Source organism: Yarrowia lipolytica, chromosome 1F, assembly GCF_001761485.1.
Source record: "Yarrowia lipolytica chromosome 1F, complete sequence".
Taxonomy (NCBI): domain Eukaryota; kingdom Fungi; phylum Ascomycota; class Dipodascomycetes; order Dipodascales; genus Yarrowia; species Yarrowia lipolytica.
Window position 1 is genome coordinate 2868099 of NC_090775.1, and position 13299 is coordinate 2881397.

General features: G+C 51.0%; 5 protein-coding genes across 5 annotated transcripts; 3 read left to right on the top strand and 2 right to left on the bottom strand.

The window, feature by feature from the left end:
* Positions 1 to 563: 563 nt before the first annotated feature.
* Positions 564 to 1562, top strand: YALI1_F28686t (uncharacterized protein; the record flags this gene model as incomplete). The annotated part of the gene is made up of 1 exon (XM_505718.3): positions 564 to 1562. One exon carries the CDS (start codon positions 564 to 566, stop codon positions 1560 to 1562), a length of 999 nt encoding a protein of 332 aa, XP_505718.3.
* Positions 1563 to 1923: 361 nt separating this feature from the next.
* Positions 1924 to 5826, bottom strand: YALI1_F28739t (uncharacterized protein; the record flags this gene model as incomplete). The annotated part of the gene is made up of 1 exon (XM_068283458.1): positions 1924 to 5826. The coding sequence occupies one exon, from the start codon at positions 5824 to 5826 to the stop codon at positions 1924 to 1926; it is 3903 nt and encodes a 1300-aa protein (XP_068139559.1).
* Positions 5827 to 6397: 571 nt separating this feature from the next.
* YALI1_F28744g (uncharacterized protein) lies at positions 6398 to 7918 on the top strand (the record flags this gene model as incomplete). The annotated part of the gene is made up of 1 exon (XM_505719.3): positions 6398 to 7918. The coding sequence occupies one exon, from the start codon at positions 6398 to 6400 to the stop codon at positions 7916 to 7918; it is 1521 nt and encodes a 506-aa protein (XP_505719.1).
* A 575-nt stretch (positions 7919 to 8493) lies between these two features.
* Positions 8494 to 10116, top strand: YALI1_F28765g (uncharacterized protein; the record flags this gene model as incomplete). Its single annotated transcript, XM_505720.3, has 1 exon — positions 8494 to 10116. The coding sequence occupies one exon, from the start codon at positions 8494 to 8496 to the stop codon at positions 10114 to 10116; it is 1623 nt and encodes a 540-aa protein (XP_505720.2).
* Positions 10117 to 10268: 152 nt separating this feature from the next.
* On the bottom strand, positions 10269 to 12617 carry YALI1_F28807g (uncharacterized protein; the record flags this gene model as incomplete). The annotated part of the gene is made up of 1 exon (XM_505721.3): positions 10269 to 12617. The coding sequence occupies one exon, from the start codon at positions 12615 to 12617 to the stop codon at positions 10269 to 10271; it is 2349 nt and encodes a 782-aa protein (XP_505721.2).
* Between the last annotated feature and the right edge of the window lie 682 nt (positions 12618 to 13299).

Consider the following 13299-nt stretch of genomic DNA (forward strand, 5'->3'; position numbering starts at 1 on the left):
GACAGTCTGTTGATATAAGAATGTACTGCGTGATTATATCGACGGTCATCAATTAATCCCCATTTGGTCACCCCACGATGGCTTTCTCCACCCTCTTATATGTAGATAAACCCCCTGTAAAGCCAAAGTGACAGAACCAACAAAGATCTTGTTTAGTGAACGTCAAGCCGTCCCATAACCGTCGGTTTGCCTGTCCCAATCCGGCTATTCAAACTCCACACTGGAAGGTCCTTCTACATGCTACCTGTATAGTACATACAGTACATACAGTACATACAGTACTTGTAATTCGAGGACTTAATACATCTCCGGTCAACAGAGCATATATGACACTTGTTAAATCACTCAGTCTTTCCAAGTACGACCTCATGAGGATTTTGGCCGCTATCTTCAATTAGCCCACCATATCCGACCTCGTTTGAAACCATCGAGATCTTGGCAGCCTGTTGTTATTTAGTGCCGACCCCTTTTCGGTCAGGGTGGAGATGAAGAGGAGATGAAACGAGTCCATAAGGTGGATTTCGAGGAACACAATAGAAGTGGTCAATATATGTAGGATTGAGATGTCCACCCAGAATTCATTCATACATCACCGCCATACCTACTTGTACACATTGTCCCCAAGTTTCAGTCAAGATCCTGAGCCAAGAAGCACACTAACGCAATATGTATATAAAGATGGGCACAGGTACCAGGACCGAAATGACATCAAAAGTAAATCATTGATCGCCATGAAATTCTTCCCCGTGGCCCTCCTGGCGGCTACTGCTACAGCAAGTCTGTGCGTTGACTACCAGGCTGAGAACGATCAGGTTCTGCTTGCAGTGCAGCCCTGTGAAGAGTCGGTCACTGCTGCGGAGTCCGAAATGAGTATTTTCATTCGAGCAGCAGCCGGTCAGCCCGAAGCCATTCTCGCCGAGTCTCTCAAAAAGAAACTTGACATTGGTGACTTCGCTGGGTACCTGAGAACCAAACTGAGCTTCGATACCGATGAGCATCCTGTCAATGTGGCGTCTGCCTTTGCGATTGTTCCTGAAGTGGAGCTAAAGAGCATCAAGAAGTACGAGATCCAGAACCCGTATTCTCTTCAAAAACGTGGAGAGTGCAGTATGTGGAGTCCCGGAAACTGTGGTCTTTCCGACGTCCAGACTAACTACTATAGTAACTTCTACACTGTCCACGCAGACCCCAACCACCAGGTGTGTCTCGGTATTTGCACGGACTACCTATCGCACATTTGGAATGACGGGGTGCTCCAGGGCTCGTTCTACTACACCTACAACGGCTGTAAGTTCCGAAGCCAGAACAACTGGAACGGAAAAACCTGGAACTTCTGTCGAGTGGGCGCGTTCTACGTCATGACCAAGTACGCCATCTTCCCGACTTTGTACGCCATAGAGCTCACTGGGTGGGTTGATGGTGTCAATTATGTTTCTCCTCGATTCTGTATGTCTGCTCTTAACAGTTGCAACTCAGATACGCCTTCCAATGCAGACACTGTTTTTTTTTTTTTTTTTCTGCATATACATTCATTTAATTATAACTTTGCCGTGAAAGAATAACCTTTGAAATGAATGTACGCTTACACGAATATTACTAATTAAACACGTTTAGTGTCATGGTCCAACTTGGCACGTACCTATTTCCAGTAAAAAAATCATAAAAAAACCTGGTTCAGTCCGTGTTGTATGTTGGTCCACATAGCTTCGCGTGTTTGTTCGTTCATCGGGAAAACGCCACTCCAGTCTCCAGTTCTCTAATCTCAATCCTTCCATTGCCCTCTTCATTTGCATTGCCTTTGAAAACTTCTCCTTGTGGTTCTTCTTCGTCATTGGTTTGGTTCTGCGTCCCCTGTGGTGACTACGCGCCCTGCTACGCTGTTCTCTCGGTGGCCTCGGCCGCCTTTTACGCTTGCTACTGTGTCTACTCTCGCTCATCGTGAAGTGCTGGCGGTTGTCCATCGTAGAAACACATCTGGGCTTCCTTCAGGAATTGAAGCAAACCCTGTTGGACATGTCCCAGGGTGGCGTCGTCCCCTGAGTACCGGAGGGATCTCTCCATCTTCCAGATCCCATAAGCCAATTCCCGCAGATATTTGCGTGTCTTGACTTGTTGATGTTTCCGGGGGGCGTCACTGTTCACATGCCCTGGGAAAGAGGGGAGTACTCCACATTTCGACTCGGTAAAGATCCAGTCCTTTAGAGAGTCCACTGACGGAATCTTCATCCTGGTCAACATGGAAAGAAGAACTTCGCACTTGCAGAAGATATGCTCGTGCAGATCCTGAATGATGGCCTTATCACAGAGCCCGCATCCTGGATTCTTCTTGGTGAAAACGTGGTCGTCAGGGTATCTCCATTTCACGAGCGGAAGTCGAGATATCCGCATGAGGTGAAGAACTTGTGCTTTGTTGGCGTCGGCGATGTAGTGTTTTCGAAGGTCATGCATTACCTCCTGCCAGACCATGTCGTCAGAGATGCCCCCGTAGTCGCTTCGTTGAGTCCACTTCTTCGGTCGTGCAAGTGTGTGTGGGAAGTTTGGCAAGTCGGGAGACGAGGTCTTGTGAAACATGAAGTTCTCTAGAGTAAGTGGTCCCATGCTCCACCGGAGGTGGTCGATTTCCGCTGTGGACACCATTCTGACCGGATGGTATCGTCTCGCGGCTGCGATGTCGACGTGTGCTTCCCGGAAAGATTCTGCTGCTCTCACGTTCACCTGGTTTCGTTCCCAGATTCTGTGATTAACTGTGTCTGTTGTAGAGGGCTCGTGATCTTCTCGAGGGTTGGCATGTTCCGCGGTGAGGGGCTTGTTGAGCTCGAAAGAAGCTCTGATTGCGTCTCGCATGGTGGGGGAGGCTGCGTAGCCCCAAGCTTGGCCTGTCGGAAAGCGGCAGTCGACGCGCTGGTGTGGCTTTTCCTGTGTGAGACTGTGAGTTCTGCTGTAGAACTGGAAGGTGCAGTCCCAAAGGGCCGGCGATGAGCCATGGAAGAACCTGTAAGCCCGAGCGGCCTTCAGGCACACCATGAAACGTCCCATGTCCCGCAGGTTCAGTCCTCCTCTGCCTACCGGAGTTTGGATGAAACCATTGCTGAAGGTTTTGCGTGTTTTGTCGGGTGATAATTTGTTGATCTTGTCGCACGCTAGTTCGTTCAGCTCTCGGATGAAGGTGTTGTCGATCTGGCTGACGTAGGGTCCAAGGAAATTCAGTTTCGAGAAGAAGTAGATGTTGATCATCCACGCCTTGCTGTAATAGGGGAGACCCCATAGTGAAAGGCGTCGCAGCGACTCCTTGAGGTCCTCCTTGATCTGAGCGTAGTGCGTGTCCAACCTTTCGCGATTTCCGAAGTGTACTCCGAGGTACCGGAAAATGTTGTCAGATGTCCGGAGCGTCGGGGCCTGTCGTGTGTTGTTGTCGGTTGGCCAGGTGGCGTCAATTGTTCGCTGCCATTCTGCGTCAATAAAGGTTAGTGGAACAAAACAATCGGGGGGGCCGATCTTCTGAAGCACCGTCTTTGACGGGTTTAGTGTGAGGCCTGAGACCCGTTGGAAGAGGCAGAGCACTCTACCAACCGTGGCCACGTCCTGGATGTTGTTGAGGAACACCGCTATGTCGTCCGCGAAAGCCGACACCTTCATGTGTCCAGCTGCCACTGCCTCCGGGTGAGTAGGGGGTTGTGGCGGCCTGTGCCCAGTGGTGTGGTGGTGGGATAGTGGCAGGCCTGGGGCCAGTCCAAACATCTCTCGGTCCAGACGACGCACAAGTGCGTCTACTGCGATGATGAAGAGGGTTGGAGAGAGAGGGCATCCTTGTCTCACTCCGATCTTGATGCGGACTGGGCGAGATAGGACACCTCTGATGTTGATTCTCGTTACTGCGTTCTGTTGTACAGCTAGGATACGGTTGATCATCAGTTCCGAGACACCCACATTTCGAAGCGTCTTTATCACCCAACTCTGGCTGATAGTGTCGTAGGCTTTCCGGAAGTCCAGTGATCCTACGACCCAACCCATGTTCAGCTGGGAGTAGGCGTTGCAAAAATGATCCATGGTGTCGAGATTGTTAGTGATGTGTCGACCCGGTACGAAACCGTTTTGGGCGCCGTGAATGCTGTCCGGAAGAATGTTCTGGATGGCTTTGTTAATGAGCTGTGTGTAGATCTTCACCTCTGTGTTGATCAAAGAAATAGGCCTGTAGTTGGAGATGTCGGCCTGATCTCCCGACTTGTACAGTAGTTTGATGATAGCGGTGTTGCGTTCGGTGCTGATGGGCGAGTCGGCTCCAGCTTCGTTGTAGACGTCCGTCATCAAGTCCCCCAGCTCATCCCAGCAGTCGCGGTAGAACCTGTACGGGATGCCGTCTGGCCCTGGCGCGCTGTTGTGCGTAGACGCCTTGATGGTATCGAAGATCTCCTCCTTGGTAAAAGACGAGTCCAGGCTTGGGTTAGCTGTATTCACCCTCCGGGTTTCTTCGGGGAAGAGGTCTAAAAAGGCGCTGTCGTCGGTGTCGTTGATATCGGCAGCTCTGTCGAAGATGTTGTCAAAGTATCGAGCTGAGATGTCGCAGAGAGAGGAGGTGTCGGTCTTCACTCGGCCTTGGTGGTTCCGTAGGGAGTGGATCTCCATCTGTTGCTTGGATTGTTCGACCCGAGCATGGAGCATCGGGTATGGCTCGTTAGCTGGGTAGGCTTGCCAGTCTGAGGCTGTTGCCATGAGGGCCTCGCGGCGTCTGTTGTCTGGGTGGTTGGAATCTCGAAGTGCGCGGTTTTTGGCTTCCTGTTGGATGGTGACCTTAATGTTTTCTTTCAGGCATTGCAGCTTCAGGCTGGGCTTCAAAGGACCATATCGCTTCAGAATGGATTTGACGTGGAACTTGAGCCAAGCAATGTACTCTGTATCAAAAACCCACCAGGGCATCCTCCAGGTGCCTGGGCCTCTGTCTTGTCGCTGGGTGAGGTTGCCAAAGTTAAAGACGAATTGGACCGCGTGGTGAGAGGACTTCGTGATGTTGTGACCCTGCTTGTTGGTTACCAGTTGTGTGGATTTGATCCACTGTGAGAGTGTCGAAGAGATGTGCAGCTGATCCAGGCGCCTGCCAGCTCCGCGGCTGTTGTTGGTGTGAGTGTAGAGGCCTTTTCTGTGTTTGCTGATTAGAGTGTAGGTGTCTAGTAAGTCCCAGTTAGCTAAGAAGTCCTTAAGGTGAGTCGTCACTTTTTCGCCAATCCTGCCGTCGTTGGAGGCGACCGCGTTCCAATCGCCTGCCGCTATCAGGGGGTATTGGCAGGGATGGAGGCGTAGATAGTCGTCTAGTGACTGGTAGAACTGCCGGTTAGTGAAGGGGGAGGCTCCCTGCTCGTTTGGTGCGTATACGTTGATCAGCGATAGGTGTCTGTCGGTGCCTTTGATGTGCACGTCGGCCAAACACAGTCTGTTGTCTAGGGCTGGGAAGTATTCAAAAACTGTTGTAAAGTTTGTGATGGTGACGTTGTCGGAATAGACTAGCCCCACGCCGACGCTTCTATTAGAAACACCAGCTGTGGAGCCGAGGAGGGTGTAGTGTCTGCCCCCCGGGTAGGGCGAGTTTGAAATGATTTGTTGAGCGGTTTGTAGGGAGGAGTCCACCCAGTTCGTCTCTTGAAGAAGGACGAGATCGGGGTAGTGAGTAGTTCGAATAATGTTTACAATGGTGTCGGGTAATCGGTTAAGCGCTTCCGCCATCTTAAAACCGCCGATGTTAGCCGTGATGACTTTAACATTCGGAGATTTCATTTTGGCCTGGGTGCTCTTACATGGGGCTTTAGAAGGGGTGGTAGTAGAGGTGAAAGACATGCTTACTGGTTCTGCCCCGGTCGGAGCATTGTGTCCACCTCATGGAGAGTGGTCACCCTAGGGGGGTTCGGGGGACTGTTCGGGGGTTCTACAATCTCGTCTACCGAGCTGAGTGTCGCACCGTCGTGGAAAACTTTGAAGTGGCATGTAGACAGGAATGTCGGGCACCTCCCGTCAATGATGAACTGTGTGTTAGGCCGGTGGGAGAGACACTACAGTATGTATTAGAGAGATGCAGGTATATTGTTCAACTAAAGATGTAACAACAACGTAACTATAATTCCACCCAATAGACAGCATGGAGGTTAGAGCTCGCGTAACACCCTATCTTACCGAAGATGTAGATATACTGGGAGAAAAGTGAAATTGACAATCGCTTTCAAATAAGCCAATAAACCAGTTCCACTATTTAAGCAAACCTCTTTCCTTATGTTTACACCCCAAGCCTATCTTGCCACTCACAAGTTGCCTCCCACAACACTGCACCTTGGACGATAAGGTTTTGAAGTTTGAATTTTTTTTGAAAATATATTCAGCGTGCATTTGAGAACCACTCCACACACAGTACACAATGCCCAAACCAAAGGCCCCCACATCCAAGCGAACCTCTACTCGACTGAGAGAGGGTATCAAGAAGAAGGCTGCCGCCCATGGTCGAAAACAGCGAAAGCTCGCCAAGAAGGACGTGACCTGGAAGTCCAAAAACAAGAAGGATCTCGGTATCCCCAACTCCTTCCCCTACAAGGAGCAGCTTTTGCAGCAGCTGGACGCACAGAAACAGGCCGAGGTGGCCGAGAAGGAGCGAAAGAAGGAGGAAGCTCGACAGGCCCGAGCTGAGGCCCGGTCTCGAGGCGAGGACGTGCCTGATGAGGAGGAATTTGAGGACAACCCCATGGCTGCTCTGTTGGCCAGTGCACGGGCTGCTGCCGAGGAGTACGATGGCAGTGATGACGAGGACGAAGAGATGGAGAGCGAGGTTACGGAGCTGGATGTCAAGGTCAACCCTGGTGATGATGTGTTTAACGAGTCTTCGCGAAAGGCCTTCGACAAGATCTTCAAGACCGTTGTGGACCAGGCTGATGTCATTCTCTACGTTCTGGACTCTCGAGATCCCGAGGGAACCCGGTCTCGAGCTGTCGAATCTGCCATTCTGTCCAATCCCGACAAGCGACTTATTTTCATTCTTAACAAGGTTGATCTGATCCCTGCCGAGAACCTGCAGAACTGGGTCAACACTCTGCGACTCACCTTCCCCACTTTGCCCCTGCGAGCTGCCAACTCCGGTCCCGTGACCGGCCGACAGCTCTGCAACAAAAACGTGACCCAGCAGTCCACCTCCACCGCTCTGCTGGACGCCCTCAAAAAGTACGCTAAGGACTCGCAGCTTAAGCGGTCTGTCATTGTCGGAGTCATTGGCTACCCTAACGTTGGAAAGTCATCCATCATCAACGCTCTCACCAAGATCCATGGAGGAGGACGAGCCTGTCCCGTCGGAGCCCAAGCCGGTGTCACCACCGCTCTTCGAGAGGTCAAGATCGACAACAAGCTCAAGATTCTCGACTCTCCGGGTATCGTTTTCCCCTCCGAGAAGGCCAACAAGGTGCAGGAGCAGGCCCGTCTCGTGCTCTTGAACGCAATTCCTGCTAAGCAGATGGTCGACCAGGTTCCCGCTGTCCAACTGCTGCTCAAGCGACTCACCAACGACGAGTCTCTGTTGCAGCAGTTCATGGAGCACTACTCTATCCCCCCTCTGTCGCACGCCAACTTCAAGGACTTCACCACAAACGTGCTAATTCACGTGGCTCGAAAGACTGGCCGACTCGGCAAGGGAGGAATCCCCAACCTCGAGGCTGCCTCCAAGAACATCATCAACGACTGGAGAGACGGGCGAATTCTCGGATGGACCCAGGCTCCCGAGTACACTGAGGCCCTTGCCGACGAGGAGAACCGACCTGGTATCTCGTCATCCAAGTCCCTCAAGGCTCCCGCCAAGCAGCAGGACACCAAGACTGTGGTCCAGGAGTGGGCCAAGGAGTTTGATCTCGGCGGTCTGTGGACCCCAGGAGAGGATGACGAGGACGTGGACATGTAGGAGTGCAAAACGGAAAGTACACATGATATGTAATAGGTTATAGTATAGAGCATTATTTGGTATTTCAGAGTGTGTAGGAGAGGGGTACAACCAACTACGACGTAGTTCGGATGAGATCAGGAAGTGGACAAGTTTAGCAGTCACTTCTAAACCAAGCATATGGGGGCGATTTGAAGGTCGTGTGTCCATGCACTTTTAGCCATCATACTTGTGCTTCTCTCGTCTAATGTTGATCCATCATAGCAATCCCTTTTCTGACCAAACTAAGTTATTATTGTTTCCCGATTTGGACAGTGATGAAGGAGTCACAAGACCGTTACAGCAGTGTTTTTTTGGCGGCTGTAGTGGAAGTGAGCAGGATATCAACATATTAATCAAATCAAAGACTATATATGACTGTTCTGGTACCTTTAACGTCTTCACACGACCTACACCGACTATGTACCACCACCCGTCCGCTCTTATAAGAACGTCCACTTTGGGACATCGGATATGCATACGCGTCTAACCACCGCCATTTAGTATTTTCGACAGTGACGCGACCAGCTAGACATCCAAGAGACAAAATTACGATAATGAGTGAACTGGAGCAGATTCGTCTGGCCAACATTGAGCGAAACAAAGCACTGTTGGCGGCTCTGAATCTTCCCACAGAGGCCAAAAAGGAGAGCGTGGACCCTGAGGTTGCGCCGAAGAAGAGTAGGAAACGAAACTCAGCTCGACTTGAGTCGCCTGACGATGGATCTGACGATTCCGCGCCCAGAACTCGACGAAAATCGCGTCGGCTGCAGGGTCTGGATCCCGAGGCAAACGCACTGAAGCAGGAGGACCTGGGAGGCAGCGGTGAGCTCAAGCGACTGATGCAACAGCTCAATGGAGGAGTCAAGAAGGAGCGACTGTCTGGAGATCTGAGTCTCAAGGAGATGCTAACTAAGACTGGACTCGACGAAAAGGAGTGGAGTGCGTCGCTGGGCCAGCTGTTTGGAGACGGATCGAGGGTCAGTCAGGGAGATTTCTTTGATGAGATTGTCAAGAAGGAAGAAGAGGATACTAAGGACATTGACATCAAGCAGAGCAGAGACAACTTGAGCGGTCTGCAGCTCGGAAAAATGTCCAAAGTAACTAAAGAGCGAATCTACATCACTGCTGTGCATCCTGGTACAGATAAACGGATTGTTTTGGCCGGAGACAAGATTGGAGTGTTGGGTATTTGGGATGTTGATTCCGATAACGAGCCCCTACAGTTGCAATTGCACCACGCTACCATTCCTGCTCTTTGTTTCGATCAAAATTCCAACGATATTTTGTATTCCGCTTCCTATGACGGTTCTGTGAGAAGTCTGGAGCTGAAAACAGGCAAGAGTGGAGACGTTTTGGACTTGGAGGCCAAGAAGAACGCCAGTGTCGGTGTTTCGGACGTGGCAAATCACTCCCAACCTCATCTTCTTTATGCCTCTACTCTTTGCGGTCACCTGATTCGAAAAGATCTACGAACGAAATCAACTGAATATGAGACTCTGATTCTCGGAGAAAAGAAAATTGGTGGCTTCTCGGTGGACCCCATCAACACTCATTTGCTTGCGACCGGATCGCTGGATAGATCGATGCGAATATGGGACCTGAGAGCAACTGAAACTGCCAGAACCATTCCTGGGGGAGAAGTCATCGACACACAGTTCCAGATGCCCCATCTCCAAGCCATCTACAACTCCCGACTGTCTGTGTCTTCTACCGACTGGAACCTGGCTGGCCAGATTGTCTGCAACGGCTATGACGACACCATCAACATCTTCAACCAGAGTGACTACTTCTTGGATATGTTGAATGACGGTAACGGAACAGAGCCTGTGAAGAAGACCCGACGAACCAGAAATTCCAAACTTGCTGAACCCGAGATCAGCGACCAGGAGCTGCCCGAAATCAAGAAACCTTCCGTTCGAATCAAACACAACTGCCAGACTGGCCGATGGGTTACTATTCTCAAAGCTCGATGGCAACAACAGCCTCTGGACGGCGTGCAGAAGTTTGCAATCGCCAACATGAACCGATACATTGACATTTATTCTGGCACTGGTCATCAGCTTGCTCATCTTGGTGATGCCCTCATGACTGCTGTTCCTTCTGCTCTGGCTTTCCATCCTACTCAAAACTGGATTGCAGGAGGAAATTCCAGTGGAAAGATGTATTGGTGGGAGTAGAGAGTAATATTGGACACACATTAATAGTTAACGAATTATGCGATATGATATGTACTCTAGAGACGGTCATTTAGACAGCACCCCATGATACATTCTACACTTGAGGTGTTGTCATTTATACTCATTCATGCCATTATTATATACTCCTCCATCTAAAACAAGCCAAGTAGATCATCATTGGCTTTTCCCTGTCCCTGCTGCTGCTGTTGCTGAGCAGGCTGTTCCTTTGGTTTTTCCGAACCGTTGCCAATATTGAGAGAGGCAAAGGCATCTGCGGTGTTAACAGCAGACAACGAAGCAAACGGGTCGGCAGGGGCAGCCATGGGTGCAGGAGACCCCATAGAACCACCCATGCCACCCATGCCACCCATTCCGCTCATGCCACCGCCCATGCTGCTGGAATTTCCAAACAGTGACATGATGTCGTTCATGGAAGAAGCTCCAGTGGCACCAGAGGCACCAGAGGCGGCAGCAGCAGCGTCCGTGTTGCCGTCTGTGTGCGAAAACAGACCGTCGAGGTCGTTCAGGTTGTCGGTGTTGGCAGCAGCAGAAGCGGGAGCGGCTCCATCAAAATCGATGTCCAACAGGTTCTCAATGTTGACACCTCCGGAAGCAGCTCCAACAGCAGCCGCGGCGGCACCGTCTTGAGCAAGCGCTCGCTGCTCCTCGATGGCTCGCTTCTGTACAGCATCAGCGCCAAACTTGCCCTTACCCATGAAAGTAGAGGCAGGTCTGTGGTAGACCGATGCGAGAGTGCCCAGCTCGCTCAGAAGCTCGTCTAGGAGAGCAGGCTGAACCTCAGGGATAATAGAAGCAATGGGGGGCTTATCGGCTCCAACCACACTCTGGGCGAAGGCAGTGTCTGACGACAGAAGACGCCAGTAAATGTAGGCTCGGTCTCGAATGTCAGCATTGTCCGAGGACGAGGTAGCAGTGTTGAGGGTTTCCTGGATCAGCCGCTGACCCTGGTCGGGTTTCTTTACGTACAGCTTGACCACAGCTGTGAGAAGCTGCAGCTGCACGGGTGTGGACTCCTCCAGAAACTGGGGGGTTATAGAGCCCAGAATCTCAGCCACGTTGGGGACCTGGTCGACGTATTCGCCCAGAATCCAGATGATGGCGGCCTTGGCTTCAGGTTCATCAATCTCGTCCATGTTTTCGCACAGCAAGGGGATCACGGGTGCGAACACCTGGTTGGAGATGGCCTTATCAGCCACTCCACCAGGCAGGTATCGTCGCAGAATGTCCCTGAAGACAATGACCACCTCCTGCAGAATGTAGTTGATCTTGGTGTCCAATAGCTCAAGTAGCAGCGACACGCATTTTTCAGCCGACGAGGGGATCTTGATAGCCAGCTGGCCAATGGCTCTCACGGCTCGTCGCACAAAGTCGATATCAACTTCAAGAGCGTACTCCTTGAGCTCTGCAAGCAGTTGACTGGCATTGTTGTCGTTGGCCACTCGCACGAGAATCTCGAGCTTCTCCATCTTGAGGTAGGCGGGGTCATTGTACTTGACAAAGAAGACTCGGAGGTCTCGTGACAGCAGCTGTGGGTACTTTTGCAGAATCAGTCGAATGTTTCGCAGAGATACGTACTGCACCTCTGGGGGTGACGACGAGCCTACGAGCGAAACCAGAGGGGGAGAAATCTTTCGTAGCAGAATCTCCCGGTTCTCCTCCGTTTGTGTGTGCAGGTGTGCCAGCACACACTTGACGGCTGCCAGAACGACAGACGGGTTGGCATGCTGGAATTGGGGTACCACACGGTCGACAATGTGGGTGCCCTCGTCGCCATCGGCAGTATAGTCGGCCAGGGAGGTCAGCAGGGTGACTCGACCCCATTCGGTGCATTCGTTGAGAGCACTGAGCAACTTGCCGAGAATGTGCGAATTAATAACAAAGCAGTTTGTCGAGGGGTCTCTGTCCTGAATCTCAGCCAGGGCGCTGACGGCGTTGGCCACTACCATGGGGTTGGAGTCACTCATGAGTCCTTGCAGCGTCTGCAGGAAGCCCTCCTCCACACAGGTTTCGGGAGCCAAATCAAACAACTTGGCGACACAGATGGCGGCAGTTTTTCGCACGTAGGGATTGTCGTCGCCCAAAGTCTTTCGCAGAGGTCCATCCATGTAGTCGACCATCTTGTCAACTCGAATACAGCCCATTGTTCGGATGGCGAGGGCTCGAACCAGCGGATTGGGGTCGCCGGAGTCTCCCACAAAGGTGTTGACGGCAAGAATGCACAGCTCGGGGTGCGACTTGGCGTAGTTCATTAGATACAGATAGACGAGTTTCTTCTGCTCAATGTCGTGGGTGGCGAGATTTTTCATAATGTCCGGAAACAGAGCAGAAACATCCTTGCCCAGGGTCATGGCCTGGATCGTGCGTTGAATAGCCTCCTTTCGCTCGGACGCGTACTGCGACACGAGTCCGGACCGCAGCTCGTACGTCTCGCCCTTTTTGGGCGCCTGGAACACGCTTCGGATCCGTTTTTCCAACGACATTGGTTTGATGGTGATTTTGGTTGGTGTTGGTATATCTGCTGTGCTGTTAACTATGCCGCGGGAATAGGGTTAGGTCACGTGTTGGGAGTGTTGAAACGTACCAGTGGCTGTGTTGCGCAGGGATTATAGCGATTATAAGGCTAGGGAGTTGATGGATATGTGTTTGGGTTCTTAATTTGTAGCCTTCATGGATTATGGCAATTGATTGATGGGTTTATTGGTGGTTTTCGACACCGCGGTATTGTATGCTGAGCTATTATGTATGCATGTTCCAATGTGTGGTCTCTGCTGCACCGTTGCTGTGCAGCGTTGTACTGTAACAGCTGAAACTTTACGAAGAACTCAGTGGAATGACGAGAACGAGTTCTTGGAGCTATACTAGTATAAGTGTGTGGGCTGTTTTCGAAGTGCCCGAAAGTGGAGACCATTGGATTTTATATACGAGTCACAAACGCTGGTTTGTATTGCTTGATCAAAGTTGTGGATGCTATTGAGTGGAATGAACAGCCTTCGGTAACAATGGAGTTATCAAATAGATTGTGATTACTTGTGACAATAGTTAAAAAAGAGATATTGAGCTGCATGAAGAGATCGGAAGTTGAAGGGTGGATGGAACAGAACTAATCAGATGAGGGAATGCATTCAAGTACTTGAACTTGTACAATGTACTTGTAGAAGCACT